This window comes from Ixodes scapularis, unplaced genomic scaffold (genome assembly GCF_016920785.2).
Source record: "Ixodes scapularis isolate PalLabHiFi unplaced genomic scaffold, ASM1692078v2 PGA_scaffold6__148_contigs__length_123643588, whole genome shotgun sequence".
NCBI classification, from domain to species: domain Eukaryota; kingdom Metazoa; phylum Arthropoda; class Arachnida; order Ixodida; family Ixodidae; genus Ixodes; species Ixodes scapularis.
The window spans coordinates 79,312,405-79,332,219 of NW_024609881.1; the positions used below are offsets into that span (position 1 = coordinate 79,312,405).

General features: G+C 45.7%; 1 protein-coding gene across 1 annotated transcript in view; it reads left to right on the forward strand.

The window, feature by feature from the left end:
• LOC8023757 (nuclear receptor subfamily 1 group I member 3) overlaps positions 1-19,419 on the forward strand; it is a 32,091-nt gene extending 12,672 nt beyond the window's left edge. The window contains exons 2-5 of the mRNA XM_040214748.3: positions 8,639-9,523; positions 11,118-11,677; positions 15,063-15,926; positions 19,237-19,419. Of these exons, the coding sequence (XP_040070682.2) occupies positions 11,180-11,677; positions 15,063-15,926; positions 19,237-19,419 (1,545 nt within the window). The 5' untranslated portion in view covers positions 8,639-9,523; positions 11,118-11,179. The remainder of the gene's footprint in view (positions 1-8,638; positions 9,524-11,117; positions 11,678-15,062; positions 15,927-19,236) is intronic.
• Positions 19,420-19,815: the final 396 nt, after the last annotated feature.

Genomic DNA, 19,815 nt, shown 5'->3' on the forward strand with positions numbered 1-19,815 from the left:
GTGTCTACTATACAAGGATTTGTTTTTTTTTCTAGTTCGTTCACTGTGACAAGACGTGAAGGGGTTTATCATTAAATACGGTAATCTAGTCATGTGGGGCAACACGGATACAGCCCGCTCGATGGGGTGTCCTGCCCTTCCATCGGGTGCCGCCGACACACTCTATTATCCCCGAGAAGTTCGCGTGGCGCCCCCCTACGGCAAACCGGGGTGACGTCACGGCGCGGAGAGAATTTTTCCCCGACTCGCCCTGCTCGCCCTGTGGAGGCTGCGACGACGCTAGCTGTCGGCGCGCTCGTTTCTATTTAATTTTTTTTTTTTTTTTGGCGTGTTTTTCGTAGGAAGTGTAAATTTTTATATGTGCCTTTATTGAGGTATGGCCTGTAGCTGCAGTCGAAACTTCCACCAACATTTTAAGCATGGTTGATAGGGCAGGCAACGCATGAATCGCACCTGCTATATGAAAATTAAGAAATATGGTCACAATTGCAGGAGCATCACTATAGATATACATCTCGCATGATAAATTCTGCTGATGATCTGAATGAATTGGCAGGTTATGTATACTTCCTTTTTTTTTTTGTATCTCTGTTTTTAAACAAGATCGCCGAAGCAGAAAATTTGCACCTTGCTCGAGCAACATGCTAAATACAGTCTGGGCAATGGGAACAGAATCACAAGTAAGACACCCCAAGTGCAGGGGCAAAGTAAAAAAAACAAGGTACATTTATTATATACATTGCTCGCGTTTGTCCTTTGCTGGATTCGGATAGTATTTCAATGGATTACACGGGTGGTATCTGTGGACTTGTTTATATCAACCCTCAAGTAATGTATAACGAACGTAAGCGAAGGTGTCTAGCTCATTATTAGTCCCTTAAGCCCTAAAATTTAGATTTTACTTAAATCGAATTGCCCTGAAGCTAAAATACCAGAAGCGTTTCTCACGCAGACTGTCGCCCTTCACAGGTTTCAAATTTTCTGCTACTAGTGCTGCATCTACCACTGGACAGACATTCGAATGCTTGCTTTTACTCCTGTTTTCCTCTGTTGCCAGAGAGTCCAGCTGTAGGGAGTTTCGAGGCTGAGGAAGCTTTTGGAGACCTCCAGCAGTGTCTCTTTTAATTGGAAATGACAATTTAGACTAAACGGTGTATTTTCGGAATACCCGAGCCTTGAATAAAAATGTCAGGAAAAAGTATAAACATTTCAAATTACAGCACTATTGCCGTGCATATTTTGGGTAGTTCAATACATATCATACAGGCAACTGGGGGCAATTCGGCCGTTTTTGCCGCTACCATACAAACTAATTTCCAGTAATTGTGCATCTTCTAAGAGATATGCCTGCATACGTGTATAAACTATATAATTAATTCACGAAGAACTACATTTTCGTAAAACAACCCTGTTCCGCGAGCACTTCAAAGATAATCAGACACAGGGCCTTTAAAACATTTGCGAACCAGCATATGCAGAGTGGCAGCGCAAAGTCGGGGTCGCGAGCTAATTTGCCGAACACCCAAAGACCCATGATATAAATTCCACTTCAAATGCCTTGAAAGCGGAATGTAATATCCTCCTAAATCATGAACATGCAAGGAACAGAATTCCAGCGTCTGAAACACTTGCGCCACCGCTTCACCGATCCCTCGCAAAATTGCCTTGTGTCGTGTGGACGGACGGGGAGGTTCATCGGCGGAATTGCCTCCGCCGATAGCTTTCGGGATTTGTAACACAATTTTAAAGGTAAAAGGGACAAGAAGGCTCATAAAATGTACGGAAGCACGTCAATATCAGCCTAACTCAACGTCCTACACACCGGGTAAACGAAGTCCAGCTCCTCGAAGAGCTTGCGGCACACAACGCCAAACCAGGAAACCGGTGCTGGGAAGCGAGCCGAAGCGAGATCGCGGAGCGGAGTCCTCCCCCTGACGTCACGGTACACCTCACCCAATCAGGGCGCGGCGACCGCAGCGACGCTTGTGTTCGCTCTCGGGGCTATAGCCGGCCTACAAGACTTACGGTGAATAATTTTAAACGCACAATATTGCAACCTTTTTTTCTCTCAATGGTTACATTGTTAATAATCCATCCTTTTTTGGTTTTTTTTCTAACCATAGGGTTTTTATGCATGAGGTATTCGAAGCGCGTGATTGCAGGTTCCCGCGTTCGGCGCTCTGGATAGAGCGGACAAGGCACCCCTCCAGCGGGCTGTTCCCTGTTGCACCATGTGACTACATTAGTTGCTGCGAATGCCACTAGTCGACCGCTCGCCGGAGAAAGCCCCACCTTATGGACAATTGGAATTACCACCGCATGTCATACGTGTCATTTAAGGAGGCGTTTCGCCCCTTTCAATTGACACGTTTATGCCTCTAAGCTATCTTACGAAGTTTGTAATGTCAGAACTATACTGCAGAGTATGGAATTTCGTTTTTTGTTCTTCATCTTTGTTCGGTATTTTTGTGCGTATAATACTACTGTGTTTGATGTGTGTGTGTGTGTGTGTGTGTGCGTGTGTGTTTATATTTTATCTGTGTTGTGATGCACCACCGGGAAGGCATGTTGCTCTTGGTGGGCGTTATTAAATAAACATAAAGAATGAATATAAACATAAGAGCATTCATGAACAAGTGGCGTTGGTATGCATTTTAAATAAAACCTTCATTCTGGAAGAGAGAAGAAACAACACACCACTGGTCTCCAAAACTGTTTTTATTACACGAGACTACAAAAAGAAGCGAGAACGGAGTTAATGAAAGCTTATCCCTTTCTGCTACGATTTGAGTTTTGTTTCGGGACCCGTGTTGAGCCGTCCCCTCTTCTTTTTTTATTATTTTTTTTAACAAACATGGTAAATTTTAAATGTGTTAAATACGCTCGCTTGCGTCATCGGTTTCAATTTTGAATCCTTCTGTTCGACTTTCGCCTCTCCCCATTTGGATCTGCTTGAACATCAACCGGTTCGCGGTCATGTAAGTCATCAGTGGATGGCGCAGGTTAAACGGGTTGTGAAAGAGTTTTCTTACTTTCCCTGAATATGTCACAACCTACAAAACGCGCATTAGTACGTGCCCCCGTGCCCTAGCATAGCAGTCGCAGAAAATGTTTTGAAAAGAATTACCAGCGGATAACCAGTGGTCACTCTTTCAACTCGCAGCCAGCTGATCAAGAAACCACGTAGCTATAGGATGCCCTCAATGCTCATCACTGTCACGCACTCGGTTTAACCGTCTTTGAGTCGAGTGCTCAGGCAGTTGTCCGATTAATGACCCGGATTGTGCATTGGTGATCACTTGTGATGATGATCTGGTGATCACTTGATCGCACTAAGAGTGTCGCGCAGTGTACTATCGTCACACTCTGCGCCAACATAGCCATCCTCACGACAGGTCAACAAACGCCGCGAGGGAGCGTGTAAAAAAAATCGTCTGCTTCTGCCCTTACAGTAACACCACGACAAAGGTGCTTCTAGCTTAATGGCGTTGCGTGCTAGGATTTTAATGCCATGTGTCAGTGTGCTACCCTACTAAGCATGTTACTTGGGCCAGTATTTCCTGTCTATTTTGAAAACGCTAGAGGTTAGCGGTCTTACTGCACTAGGTAAATTTTACATTTACCGCAATGACATCAGACACCATTAAAGACAACACTAGCATCCTGCTTTCTAATATTTGATGCCCAAATGTGTTTTCTTACAACCTTTTTTATGTTTTCATTTTATTTTCTTGCAATTTGACGCATTTTAGGGAAACTACTTTGCAGTGTGTCCTACTATCACAAAAGCAAAGATGATGCGTGGGCCCACCTCTGGTCTCAACTTGACATCGCTTCAGCGCGCGAGAAACATTTGTTGTCGACGGGAATAGCGTGAAAAGAACGCGCTTCCACCGCTCGCGTACGGTAAAACAAAAGGTTGGCCGTTGTGCGGCGGATCGCACCGGAACCTGGCGAGACGGACTCGCTCCCGAAACTTGTTTGCGCGCCTTGAAACAACTCAGTTTTTCTGTTTTGTTTTGTTTTTTTTCTCACGGAGGGACGAGCGGCGGCACCGTTACTCGGTCGCCAAGGTTCCCCGACGACCCTCAACTTGGAATCGCTTTTATTTCTTTTGCGGAGCCGTCCGTCTGGCGACATTGTGAAGGCTGCAGCTAGAAGCGCCGCGCGTCGACCCTGATGCCTGTTCTCAATAGGGGGTTTCGGTAGACCGTTTATGCATTCCGATAACGATACCCGATACTCCGCCGGCGCCTTTTGAATAGGCATCGTATCGTTATCGGGTGTCGTTATCGGAGCGTAGAAATGGTACACACATCGTATCAAAAGACACGGTGTACGCTGCATGCAGACGTGATAGTAAGTTTTAGGGAACCGTTTTTGCACATACAATACGATACGATGGGCCCTCCGGTACGAACTGCGCATGCGCGAGTCTTCTGTGGCAGCGCATGCGCAGTTAGCACCGGAAGACCGATTGTACCTTATTGGATGCGCCAAAGCGGTTCCCTAATAATCTCTGTCTGCAGACCGTCTTTTGCATAATATATCCGCAGTTGGACCTCGACTTAAAACAACCTAATAAAGAGTTTCACCAGATAGTTCCGCTAACTCTGTGCTAACCAGTCTTGGGTAAGTTACTTTTAAAAAGTAATTCGTTACAGTTAGAATTACTTCCTGAAAAATGTAGCGAAGTTACCGTTACAGTTACCGCAACAAGAGAGTAACTCGTTAGAGTTAGTTACTTTTAAAAAGTAACGACGTTACTTTTCAGTTACTTTTCTGTAACAGAAAAAAAAAAGATTAGGAAAAACTAGAAAACGCCCTTCACCAAGTTTTATTGCATAACATTAAAAGTATGCTTTTTACTTCATATAGTAACTTAGCAGAAGTTGCTTCTCGAAATTAGTGTTTGAAAATTTCCACGCCCGAGTAGTGGCGCAAATCAAAATACGGAACATGCGCAGCGCCCTCCGCGTGTATTGTTGTTTCACAGTTGATTCACCCGATTAAAATCATTTTCACAGAAAAAATAAAAACCACAACATAGATAGTGCTTCAACACACTTATGGTTAATTCCACTCGTAGATCTGGAGCGCTTTCCAAAATCCGCGAGGGAGGCAAAATTCCGCTCCGTGGGACCCGCTCCGAATCGACGAGGGGAAGATAAGCTTGCATATTTGGAGCGACCTCCCCCACACCCCTCCCCACCCCTTCTCCCTCCGCCGTACAAAATGGCCGCTGCTCGAACTTGACCGGCCCACCAACGCCTCAGCCGGCTGATCTTTCCGACGACCAGTGACGACTGTCACTGCTTAGCTGCAGAAGTAACACGCGACACAGGCCGGGCGAAATTATACGTACCGCGGCCCCCCTGTCACAAATAATGAAGACGCCCGCGTTCGGCACTGTCACATACCTTTCGGCCGCCTCGAAGCGGCGGGGCACGGACAGCGATTGCCAGCGGTGGAGCTCAGATTTGTAGTACGACTTTAATAAACACATAGGTAACAAATCATCATTTTCGCGGTCGTTGCCTAACCACTTCTTGCTTTATTTCACGGGAAAACGCCGACGGAATGCAGTGTAAAAAGGTAAACAATCACTGGCTGCAGAAAGGATAGGCCTAACCTTGCGTCTGCCTCCGGCTTTTCTGTCGTTCTTTTTCTCGTTCTTCCTCTCACGATCACAGACGTCAGCGCTTACGATTTGCCACACTCCACATTCCCGGCTTTTTATTTCTGATCTACGCGAGGTAGAAGCGTTCGAGCCGTCACAATCCAGAGTAAACAACCGACGCACCCGTACAAATCCAACTCCACGACCCGACCGGCCCGCCGATCTCTCCAACCTCGCCGCGCATGCGGACCGCCGATTTAGACGGAAATCACGTGGGCCGCTCTGTCAGCTTCCGGAGAGATCCGTGAAATCCCGCAGAGCAAGTTCGGCGGAGTTTGGGGCGCTCCGTGGAGCGGGCGCTGCCAGAGATCTACGAGCGGAAAATGACCAACTTGAGCCAGATCTGCGAGCGGAATATGCGCGCTCCAAATGGAGCACTTTTGGAGCGCTCGAGATCTGCGAGCGGAATTCACCATTAGATGTAAGTGTTCAGTCACAAAGTACAAGCGCGTGCGTAAGGATAACTAGATTTTTTTAATGAAATCTACATGTGGCTCTATTCGGGTCGTGACTCGTGAGAAAGAACATATTCGCAAGTTCGTGCAAGCCCAACTTGACACTCGAAATGTCGGAATAAATGATTTGAAAAGTGCAAGGAATATCTAAATTGTACCCTCGTTCAGTGATATATTATTCATAAAACACTGGAAAGTAACGACAAAAGTAACGTCGTTACTTTCATCGTTACCTCAGAGAAAAGTAATAGAACTACAAGTTACATTTTAAAAGAGTAACTCGTTACAGTTACAAGTTACCAAAAAAGTAACGAAATTGCAGTAACGCGTTACTACCTAAGACTGGTGCTAACGATATCTGAATGAGCTTCCTAAAGAAATGCTGCCGCATTTAAAAAGCAACTCTGGTTAATTTATATATATATATTAAATTTGGGTTTACAGCTGTTTTTACCTAAAACAGTGTCCCTGTATAGCAAGGTTTTTTTTTTTTTTTTAATTTTGTGCAGTTTTATAAATATCAGGGCTCAAAGTTTGGTTTCGGGCGTCTATACGGCAAAACCGAAACTATCTGCTGTGGGAATGGCAACAGTGGTCATCATCTGTACAGCCGCGACGTGACGTTATCGTGGTGCCGCGGTACGCGGTCCGGTCAATCGACCTGAGCTCCACCCAACGTTACTAGATTACCTCAGTTGGGGAACTCTCGCGGAAGAGGGTACCCCCTCACTCACTTGAGTCCGCCTCCCGTCGTTCGAAGCGCCATCTAGATTTTCGTTTACAAACTGTGTGCGCCATAGAGTACGGTGGAACGCCATCTAGACGCTGCGCTTCGAAACATACGTATTCCATAAAATACACTGCAGTTGCCATAGCAGCCATGTGACGCGTCAATCGACGGGAGGCTAGTGGTGGTGATTTAGGGGAGTACTGCTCGTGCATGCAGCGTCTATGAGCAGTTCCGTAACCGAGCTAATCTAATAACGTTGGCTCCACCGCAACGTGACGTCATGAGGATGCCACGCCGGTGTTCCTCGACTAAAAGTTAACCCGCTTGCCGCCCGCTAAAGAGCAGCTCGTCGCATCTTTCAGATTGGTTTTAGTGGAATGCGCGGTTTCACTATGACGTAATATTTCGGCTGTGATCATATTTTGTACAACTAAAGCGATACCAGAAATTTATTTTGGTTTCGTTTTGACCGGATCTGCCCTTTAAGAGGTTGGTACGTCCCTTACTAAAAACCTAACCGAGTTATGCTTCGTTTCACCACGAGTAAGAGCGGAGTCAAAGGACCGAGAGACGCACACGCTGCATGCTAAAAGCCATGGTGCATTCACTTCACTCGATTATTTGGGCCAATTACAGCAGACTTCCAAAAAGATGACAAGCAGCGTGAGATTGCGCTTTTGGCGCTCCGGCTGCACTCTGACTTAATAAGGTAAAACAAGGTATAGAACTAACGGCATTTATTTATTTATTTATTTATTTATTTATTTATTTTACCCTCAGGGCACAAAGGCATCACAGAGGGGAGTGGGGAATAAAAGCAATAAGAATACACAAGGAACAATGAACAAAATCTCAAACAACTCAAACAATAGGGAACATGAGGTTGGTAATTACTTGACGAGTCATCTTCTGCGGTCCGGTACCGACGCAGCAAGATGTCTGAATAGCGGTTTGGATAGAGGAGCGCTGCGTTTCTGATGCGTCCGTTAATGGACGGTAACAGACCTACATCATATCTGTGGCGGCCCTAATGAACTTCGTCTCGTCGATCGTCTTTGCCATTCGATGGCAAAAGCTGAAACCTGCCAAGAGTGGCGTTAGTTTATTGATGCGATTATTTCAGTGTGCGCTTTCGCTATTGAAATATCTGAAATTTGAAACATTAAGAGACATTATTTATTCTGTCATTTCTACGAAAGAATTAAGCTTTTTTTTGTTTTTTATCTAGGCTGTGGATAATGCGAAAAATAGCTCCCGGACCTGGCTTCTGCGGGTGAAGAGGAGAGAGGTGTACGAGAAGGAATTGGAAAGAAGGACATTGGGGAGGATTTTTTTTTTTCTCGTAAAAAGGTTCGCCTGCAATTCGGTCTTTAACCAACATTCAAACACCAGTTGCTAGGACAGCGATAAATAGATTAAAATATTAGGATTCCTTCCTCTACAACAAATTTAATATCAGTGCTAAAAATATATCACATCAACACCCACGAATCGTCCAGAATACTAAACTTCGGATCAATCGAACGATACAGGTTCAAACACGTTTTCACTTTTTCTGTGTTAGTGTCTTTATGTGTGTTTTTACACTGTATCTTCTGCTATGGCTTTCAGGGGAGGGTAGCTAGCAGTATCGTTAAATGAATGTACACTAAAAAGTGGCTTGTCGCATTTTCGATATGCCACTGTCTAGCACCTCACTTTGAAAGCGATAGTCGAAGTGACGATTAAGCCATCGAGTTAACTTGCCGGACTGTCTGCTTTGTACCATTCCAGCGCTGACCTCAACTCCAGATAGGAACAACCTTCGAGTCGACCCTGAAACAGCGGAAGACTCTAACGTACCTGACGAGCCTCCTGGCAGTTCACCTTGCCGGAGACAAGAGCCCAACAAGCAAACAGTCGGGGCCGGTGTATAAACAGCGGTTAGGTAACTTCGCCTAACCTATCTAATTGTCGGCCGGAGACCTTGTGAAAGCAGCTTGCTTCTCCAGGAAACGCTCTCAACTATCTTTCCTTCTTGGCTTGCCACCGATGTAGTCGACGCCGTTGTTAGTTCGCTCCGTGGTGCGTGCAAGTGGTGCGATTCACATATTTTAGGTAAAAGATATGAAATTGACGTGTCATTACGTCATCGTCTGAGCAAAACTTCAGCATGAAACCTTCACTTATCAAGGAAATTGGCGTTGGGTTCCGTTGTCTTTTAGCCGTTTAGTTCATTCGCAGTTTCATCTTTTAAAAATTGACTGACGGCACGAGCAAACTTACGTGAGTTTACTTTATCACCTGAACTCAACGGTTCAGCAAGATTACTACTTTGTCTTCTCTCTCTTGTTGGCTAACTGAATAGATATGTATGTGTGTCACGCCACCTTCCAAGCTCCCGGAAAGTCTGCTGTACTGGACTGCCAACGAGTCACACCCTGAACACAACGGAGAACAATGATGACTGACTTCCCTGCACTACCAAGGATAAGTGTGTCTGTGAACAGTGGGGCCTATGGGATGGATGGTGGCGAGGACGATCAAGCCCTGAGGACTACCTGACGTTTGTGGGAGAAACCCCTTCCTGATAAGTACAAATGGCGTTTGTCCATCTGAGGATGTGGAACACTCATCAAAGCAATGTGACCTGAAATCGGTGACGTGGCCAACTCTAAGGTAAGCTTACACTCCGCTTCGGGACGTTACATGAGTTGCTGCGAATGAAAAAAAGACATGACATACACATACACAGAGGCTCAAAAAAGTACTATATAATTTTATAGGGATACCAGTTATTAGCTAGTACTTTCCCTTCTCAGAAATTATTATTGATAACAATGTCATTACTGTGATCACAGCGAGTCATTGAAATATCTTAGATAATCACCTATCACACTTTAGTTGTCAGTCCTCACTGAACAAAATTATTCAGTGGTATTGTAGTTCTACATAGTATCATAAATCGAGGGCGGGCTCATTTGTTACTCGTATAGTCCATTCGAATAATCGCCTTCTGCACGTTGACATTTTTGTTGACTGCGTTGTGAAATATGCTCTGAGCATGCGCACTGGAGTCAAACTTTTGTTTTTATTGAGCTGAGAAACAAAAAGATTACAGCTTCGGCAAGTCAGACTGTGGCCGACCCTTCGAGTTATTGGGGCTAATCAAGCAACGCCAAAAACGCAACGTCACTGAATTTGTCACCTTTATTTGCGTATCTTACCACCCGCTAAACCACAATCACGCGAAGCTAATGCACCGTGCACGCGCGCTTTCGGAGCATACGTCTGTGTATCTGTGTCTTAGCATCTTACTGCGCTCTGACATAAGCTAAAGCGAAGTATTGGCTACTCCAGCGAAATCAACGCCGTGTAGTGCCAACACCGAGGAGCTCAAGAGAGGAGGTCGTTTCTCGTCTGCTGACGCTGCTTGATTCTTGCTGGCAGCATAGAAACAAACATCGATTCTAGTAATTATTTTTATGCTTCCGACGTGTCATTCCTACGCACTGAATATAGAGTTTTTATCGTCAAAAAATTGCTTTGCTTTCATATGTAACACCGATTTTACGCTGCAGCGCAAGAAATTGATGGTGGTCCGCCTGCTGAACGACAAAAACGACCTCCTTTCGTCCACCGTTTTGCCTGACCAGCGCACCCCCTCTAGTTCGCTGGAGTCGCGAATGGTATTTTGTCAATTAGGATGCCTAAATGCTCCCTTCCGCAGCTTTTCCACAATAAAAAAAACAAAAAAACAACATTTTCCTTAGTAATGACGTAACTGAGCCAAAGCAAATAGAGTTTTCTTTTTTTTTTCTTTTTTTTTTTTTGCTTTGGCTGCGTTTCTGACGGACTTCATAAGAAGGCAAACTTCTCCGCCACTTAAACCTACATTACTATAATAAAGAAAAAAATAACTTCCTTAATGGTTTGCAACTTTGTTGCAGTGAGGATAATGCAAATAATGCAAAGGTGCAAGCGAGCTTGTACCTTTGCATTGACTGCATTATAATCATAACCTTAAAATGCAGGCCGTTCACCTTTGCTGGTGTTAGGCTGGGGGCAGGTGTTAAAATCTTTTCGCTCTAATTACGCCTAACTCCTGCTTAGCTCAGTTGGCAGAGGCCTTCACTGGAAACAGAGCGGGCCCTTTTTCAATACCAGGACCAGGCGGATTCGCTCACCTTGCAGTTTTTGGAGATTTGTGTTTGTCCTTTGTCCCCCTTTGTTCCCCTTCTCCAGAGATCATTATCGTTATTTTATTTTGCAGTGCTTGATTTACGGTGGCCCACATCATTCACGACCTACTCATCAAGTGGCTGTGCTACAGTTATGACGGACCGTCCAGACAGCCGAACCCCAAAAAAGGCCTCTCAAGAAGAGCTTGAGAAACCGCCTGCGCAACAACCACCTTTAAAAGAGCCACATCTCGAGCAGCCCACCCTCTTACAGCAATGTCCTCAGCTGACCAGTACTCAGCAGATGACTCTGCACGAAACAAGTCCTCAGCAAGCATTCTTCCGCCAGTTCGTTCTCCAGCAGACGGCTCCTAAGCAGACAAGTCCCCAGCCTTCACCTCTTCAACACCCAGCTCTTCAGCCCTCAATTCTTCGACAGTCCGGTGTTCAGCAACAGCCGATCCAGCAACAGCAGCTGCTTCCAGCGAGTGGAGAACCGAGTCAGCGGCTGCCGTGTCCAGCGGCAAGAGTGTGTGGTGTGTGCGGTGACCGAGCGAAGAGCTATCACTTCGGGGGCATCTCGTGTGACAGTTGCAAGGCCTTTTTTCGTCGATCGGTGCAGAATGAAGCAAGATTTACCTGCCCTTACCAGGTGAGAACTGAAAAAAACTAAACTAGATTTATTGAGTTCTGGAGGCTTTTTTACAATATAATTCACGCATTATAAAAAAGAAAACAAAAAACTTCAAGCATAATCTAAACTGGGCTTACTTGGTCTAACGTACGTAGTTTAGATATTTCAAGAATATTGCGCTTGCACTAACCGGCCGCTAGATCAGCGTCTCATTGCTGCTGACGCGAGCGCCGTCTACTGAGCTGTTTTCTCAAGGACTTGTCAAGCATGACGCAGTCGACGCTGGCGTTGGCGCGTACCTTCAGCGCACGCGCTTATAGACGCTTTAAGCAGATGTCCATCGGCGCCGCCGTAACCAACGTTCAGTTTTTTTTGTTTGTTTCTTTCAGATTATTTTATTTTATCATTACCATAGCAGGCCAGGTTTTCGCCATTTTAGCTTGCATTGTGTCCTCCCCAACATTAGCCTCCGTGGAGGCTCGTCAACTCTCGTTTCACTGGCTCGGAATCTCGGTAAGACATGAGAAGGCCAGCAATGGCTGCTGCGATAAGGTGCTGATCTAGCGACCGGCTGGCGCTCGCGCTATAATATTCAAAATTCTGAAAGCTCTCTTCACGTCAGAATGCTCGAATCCCCGTCGGTACACTCCGTTTCACCATGAGTTAGCGCTGGTACGGGAAAGCACAAGTGTGAGCAACATGTCTTGTTTTGAACTAAGCCTGCACAGCGAGCTCGTGGGAAAAAAAAAACAAAAAAAAACACGTGCATGGTGGAGCCTACCATGCATGTCAAACCATTCAGTTTGTTGCCAGACAAAATTAGCAGTACATGCTCCGCCTCCAGCGCGAGCTTTTTAGCATCATCGACGCTTCGGTGCAAGCGAAGCCATACCATAGCCTCCTCTGTACACACAAAGCCTGGCAGTTCGACGACGGAGTCATTGAGTGCCCTTTCGCAGATTTGGAACGCGAGGAGCAGGTAGCACAGACCATCAAAGAGCCATTTTTCGAGAAACCTGGACATTAGCGCACAGCTTTTGCAGCGGCGAGGACCCGAAACACACTTGTTCGTTCGGGAGAAGTGTGTTTCGGCGTCTCGCCGCAGCGGGGCGCCAGTCACGTGGCTATCCTCTCATCCGTTGTCCGCCGCTCCACCATTTCCGTTTTGGCGGCCGCTTCTCGTGGGAATCTGCCAGGCTTTGTCGGTCTATGGCCCCACACCGGAGAGCAACGAGCGCGTGGTGTAGTCGGAGCATCTGATGCTGCTTATCTTATGATGTAACAGACTATATAAATAGAGATATGCTGCATACACTCAGTTGAAGAATAAGGAATAGTTCCAATCAACCTCTCTCTTCTAAAACTGGACAAAAAAATAGCAAGTCAGTCCTAAAATTGACAACTACGACAAGAGAAGTACCTTGACATTAAACCGGCTGCGCTCGTCGGAGGATCCAAGCGTAACCCTTCATGCCCGGCAGTAAGGACCCTCTCCGTCGAGTTAACATCCATTCCGATACGTAGAAAAAGACCGCATCGAAAACAAGCCAGACAAGATTCAAACAGAAAACACCCACGGAAAACAATAATGCACGACAAACGTTGAGACGCGCTTCTAAATTTGTCAGCACATCGAGAACCGTAGTTGAAAAAAGAAGAAAAAAAGTGCCCCTATTTGCTTTACTAATTTTCCACTTCGTGTGTTAAATTAGGATATCAGTAGGTGCATCTCAGGTTACATTTATGTTGTTTTATCAAGGCGTACACGTTTCAAGTGCCAAATGCGTCCTTTTTTCTTCGACAGTCAAATCTTGTAAGAACTGCTTCGCGCAGCCCAAGAATAAGACGTCAAACTTTCCTTCTTGATGTTGCAATGGGTATAAATAGTCAAACTTTTAGTGTCTCATAGACATGAATTAAATTTACGGGAACAAAGAACCTCAATTATGCGCAGTCCAGAAGAAATACTAGCTAGAGGTAATAAATCATATTAAGCCCAGAGAGTGAAATGAAAAAAAAAAGCAACTCAACCCAATAGACGTGAGTCATGTTACACAGCCTCTAGCATGATTAAGACAAGTTGATGTTACATCATGGACTATTTTACAAATTTCAGGATAATTCCGTTAAATACTAGTGTACTCGGGGCTGCTAAGATGAGTTATAGATGTTCGCTTCGATAGACTAAAAGATTGCAGTTCTCCTATATATGGCCTGATTCACCACCACCACAAACACAAAATTTCGACTGTAGAAAAAAATATTAACACACCTTCGCCTGGCAACTAACGCCGGCTGTGCCGTACAACCTATTAGAAAGATGCGGAGGGGAAGCAAAGGCGAGGGGACGAATGATACTTTTGACTTCTATAGGCTAGGTGGCGCAAGCTACCTAGCCTAGAAGTCAAAAGGGGTGGCGCAAGCTACCGTCCGTTATAAAGGGCGCAACCATTAACATCCATCCATCGATATCTCACAATGTACAGCTTGTTTGCGCAACCATATTATGGTCACCGGCAGGATAAGAACGGCGGGAAGGAAATTCAGTTGTCCCGCCTGCAGCGCGAGCTTCCTATACCTTCGATGCTCTGGCGTCTCGTGCACCTCGAGCTCTCGCGCGCTGTAAAAGCACGAAGGAAGGCATGGAGTAGACGTGCGGGAGGCCGGGCGTTCGAAAGATACGGCCTGTCGTTCTCATTCTGTCAGTGACTATCGACCAACTCAACTCACTGACACCACGTCAAATTTGGTTTCTACGCTCGCGCAGCGCCCACGCCTGGTCTGGGCAAAGCGGGCTTGTTTGGAAACAATGTGTGGGTGCATATTGCCGCTTGGTGGTTTTGAAGAGCATAAGGAAATTCATCACAAGACGCACGTTGCATGTCTCCCAGCAGTGTTTGCGCTCTACACATCGAGACTGTTCGTGTCGCTCTTGCTTCTGTCCTCTGTCCCGCCTAGCTTAGTCTTAGCTACTAAGTTGTCCAAATATTCTAGCTTCGCGTTAATTTTAAGTTTATACAGCATATGTAACTAAGTTGTTATAAAAATACTCACAGACAAAAATTACAAAAAAAACCTTCCGCAAACAAATGAAACGCAAAAGTGAGGCTTGTATTTTGTCCTCCATATTTAGCTTGAAAACCGTAGTTGGCGTAAAGTATACACCAATTCAACTTCCGTACTAAATTTTGCGGAAAGTCGTTTCCTGCTGATTTTGGGCATTCAAACTCGAACCGAAACATTAAAGTAAATGATCCGCTTCGCACGTTATCGTACAATAAAGCACGTTATCATAAAATAAAATGCGGTAAAAGTTTTTTTTTTTTTTATACGATGAAGTTTGTTGTTTGTTTTGTTTTAGTTTTATTGTATAGATTAGGCACTCCCTTATCTCATCCGCCAGGGTCGCTGCCACATCACGTTGACCTCCCGCAAGTCTTGCCAGGCGTGCCGTTTCGCCAAGTGCCTCTCGATCGGCATGGAAGCCAGCTGGGTGATGAGCGAGCAAGAGCGCCGGGCGCGGATGCAGCAAAGACAGGCTCCGCAAGCCGCCCGCACGGGCGACGGCACAAAGCCACTGACTTCCGAGGACGTGCTCCTGCTAGAAGAGCTGGTCAACGCACACACCACTGGATGTGCCATGGCGCCTTTCGCGGAGAGACTCTTCCACGACCAGGACCGGTCGAGGACAGAGCTGCTGGACCTCTTCTTCACCCTCATCCACCAACTCAGCGGTTTTGCCCAGGAACTGGATGCCTTCTGCAGAGTGCCAGAGCCTCACAGGCAGGTGCTTCTACGGACCTCGGTGCTTGAACTGTGTTTCCTCCGCAGTGCCTTCACTTTCGACGGCGACCGCTGGTCATCGAGGACGTTACCGGGTGACGGTCCGCCTGTACCCGCCCTACGCACCGCTGACGTCGAGCGTTTGGTACAAGAGCCTCTGTGGTCAAAGCACCGGGATTTCCTTGTGGCCACGCGTCGTTTGAAACCGGATGGCATGACGTTGCTCTTGCTGTCCGCCATTACGCTGCTGTGTCCTGATAGGGCTGGTCTAGAGGATCTGGACATCGTGTCGAAAGAACAAGAAAAGTACTGCGCTCTCTTGCGGCGGTATTTGGAGTGGAGGAAAGTGCCGCAGCTGGTGTACGCCAAGCTTCTTATGCGTCTGCCGGAGCTGAGAGAGCTGGCCGACGCGCACACGGACTCTGATCTTACGCTGGACAACAATGAGGCCTTGGCTGTGCAGGGTCGTCTCTCTGACGCCATGGTATGTGCCTTCAGCTTCATTATTATTAGTATTATTAGTATTTAACGTGAAATGTTATTTGGCTGGTTGCTCCGGATTTCTCGAAGCCGCCTTTTATGAAGCAGCGTTTCGTGAAACCTCTGACTTCCCAAAATACAACGCGCGCAGTGCTGCATTATGGTACGTCACAGACCTGCACGCCAATATAGTTTCTCTGCTAAATTTAGCGGGAAGTTGAATGGAGTATGGATCACGTGACATCAGGTCACGTTACGTCAATTTACCCCTTTAAATTTACCGGGAAAATCAACGTCCCGTGACCTACGCACCAATTCAGTATCCCCGCAAAAGTTAGCGAGGAAATTGACGTCACGTGACCTCATGTCACGTGACCTATAAGCCGGGGTCACAGTGCTAATACGTCATACAAAAGACAGTCTGCATACAGATTCTAATGCGAGTCACCGCAAGATCCCTGCTTCGAATGCCGCAGGACAATAAGGTAGGGAGAAGCTTGGAACGCGGTGTTCGAACCACGAATATTGTGATGACTCGTGTTTGCACACTGTTTTCGTATGATATATGAGCTGTGTGACCCCGGCTATACGGCATTTTGGTTTATCCTCTGAATTTAGCGAGAAAGTTAACGTCACGTGACCTTCAGACCACATTCAGTTTCCCCGCTAAATTTAGCGGAGAAATTGACGCCACGTAACCTGATGCCACGTGATACTAGGCGTGATACTAACATATACAGGGCACGAAAACGAGAAATAAAGAAGGAACAGTTGTATGATAATTCATTGGGGAGCTCATTGCTGTTTGAAGCTAGAACGGCGGTGCTAAGAACAAAAACATATAGGGCTAAATTCTAAGAAATAGGCACTCTATGCGACGTATGCAACCGCGAAAGGGAAACTATACAACATGTAATCTTAAGGTGCATGGGGCTTCGTCCCACCCTCCTGGGGGGATGACTACAGATTTGGAGGGAGCACTGGTATTTGCAGACATGGATGGACGAATGGATAAGGAAAGAATTGCGGTAACTAAGAGGAGTTTGGAAGATTGGTGGAAAAGATATAAGGAGGGGTAAAAATACAAATAATAATAAGCAATGGAAATGCTTTAAAAAGGGGGCAAGGGGGGGGGGGGGGGGGGGTGTCAAAAGAAATTTACGAAATGTTAGGCTAGATGGCGCAAGCTGCCGCCCGTTACAAAGGGTATGGCCATTCCCATCCATTCATCCATCCACAACGTTCCGCGTGTGGGCCATTCCATGTCAAAAGACACGCGGCAATTTTTCATGCTTGGGATATGTACGAAGAATTAATTTAGATAAGAATGCATCTGAACTAAAAAAATAAAATATTTCTGAGAAAAAAAAATTATTTTTGCTGATATCATGTTCTAAATTTCTGGACTTTTCATAAAACCCTTCTAGTTAAGAAAAACATTGTAAAAAACGGTTGTGTACTACACAAATTTGTGGGGACCTAATTGCTTAATGATATGTCCTATTAGTTTACACTAAAATACGAACATGTGAGGGGCGCCATTTCGTGTCCAAATAACATCTCCAAAAAGAAAAGATTTTATGAGATTTCTTGTATTTTTTTAGTCATCTTGAATTTGAGCGTTAGCTACAATTTTTTTTTTTTTTTCTCTTAAGACTAATAATTGAACTGCATTTATTAAATATTGAAAGCCTCACTTTGTCGTCTTTGAATTAAATGACAGAATATCCAGTTTATGCTAAAACGGCCATATTGAGAGCCAGAAAAGCAATGTGGGCAGCGGTGTCCGCGACTTTCGAAATAGCCAAAAGTTCAACTCACTTCATCTGTTCAACATATTAAAAAATTAAAAAAGTTAGTTTTGTTGTGTAATTTTTTTTCTTTTTCTTTTTTTTTTAATGAGTTTTTGATTATGCTTCTAGGCGCCCGCCTCGTAGGCGACGCACGCCGGCGTTCGCCAGCGAAGCGTCGACGGTGTGAGACGCCGCCGCAAGCTCTTTAACGCTCTCCTGAAAACACGTTTAATTCAGTTGAAGTGGACGTTATTTTGACTTCCATGCATCCGCATCCTCTTTACGTATGCGATGATACTGGCCTTTTAATTTTTCTCTACTTCTGCCCAGGTAACTGCTGACGAACGCAGGTCTGCATCATCTGCTTCCCCAGTTTGGGAACACATACTGCGCGTTACTGTAGCTCTTATTTGTGCTCTAAATAGCGTTTTTGAACGTTTTTATTTTAGTATAAGATAGGGGGCATGATATTGAGTAATTAGGCGCCCCAAAAGCCTTTCTGGTACGGAACCGCTTTTTACCCTTTTTTGCTTAACTACATCGGTTTAAGTTGCCTCGGTGGCTCCGAGGCGAGAGCGCCGGCCTACGGATCCCCAGGTGGCGGGTTCGAATCCCGACCGAGGTGCCCGCAATATGACGGAGGCTTATTGCGGAGAAGGCGCCGTGTAACCGAGCTTTCGGTTGCACGTCAAAAGATCCCCAGGTGGTCGAAATTAATCCTCAGTCCTCCGCTGGTGCGTGCCAGATGCCCGTCGTTGGTTTGGCACGCAAAAACCCCGAATTTTTTTTTTTTTTTTTACATCGGTTTTATGCAAATTCCAGAAATTTAGAGCATAATATCAGCAAAAATAAAATGTATTTAAAAACGTTTTTTTTTTCTTTTCTTAGTTTAGAAGTTTTCTTGTTCAAAATTAATTCCTTTGTACATATACCAGACATCAAAAACTTGCCGCGTCTCCTTTGGCATGGAATGATCCGTATGCAACAGAATTGCCCAACAATTTACCATATAATGTTTTTTTTTTTTTTTTTTTTTTGTCTATGGACGTTTTACACTTGTACCGTCCCCTGCAGTCTAAGACCAATTTCGCGGAAGATGCCTCCGCACAACTTAGCGCAACTTCAGTGTCACCTGACGTCATGGTGTGACATGAACATCCTGAGCAAAACCTAGTGCTCATAAGTCAAATAAATTTAAATACAGTCATGTAGGTGCATCTTCCAGCAAAATGTGCAGCACTATATACTGTCGCTGCCGTTCATTTGCGGTACGCAACAAAGGACGGAGATTTCTTTTTAATAACTGTCACTAACTATAGCGGAAACCTGCATATATATATGTTCCATAAAAATGGCCAGGGTTCACTGGTAGAGCAATTCGTACAGACTTGCCGATTTGAACAGTAAGAGTGTCAGTCCATCCACCTTGACCTGCCCCATTCGGGGATTTACTTTTCAGCCAAGATCTTGTGGAGGCCTCGTTACAGAGTACTTCTTAACAGAATGCTGATTCCGCCCCAGGTTGCTGTCAGCAGCGGAGTCGGACGACCGGAGCAGATGTCGAGGTGGCGGTTCCCCGGTGATCTACTCAGTTCTGCGGATGTAGAGGAAGAGTCTGCCGAAGAATCCGCCGAGGAATCCAGCGAAGGCTCAGACATGTCCTGCGCTGCCACTTCGATCAGCTCCCAAGACGATCGCGGCTAAAGTCTCGGGCACAACAATGACGTCTCGGTGTCGGAAGCAGTGTGTTGACCGGTTTTGACAGAGCGGTCATACATTGTAGGTACGACGCCATAAGCATTGTACGTCGATGCCATAGACATACGGTACAGCGTCTGCGGATCTCATCTGTACAAAAAAGGAAACAGTCCGAATCTTGTCGGTGGACTCGCATGTACAAAGAACTGTGAAGGTTGGACCTAACGTTGTTTTTAACTTGCCAACGTGGGCGCCAAACGCGCCGCAATAAACAAACAAACCAATGCGGCGGCGTCACGGCGTCTTTAACAACAGTGGGAAAAGGTTCTCACGTCTAGGTCATCACGCGTCGGCGGTATGTATACGCTCCCGCGTGCGTCGAGCACTCCTCAAGCAGTCCAT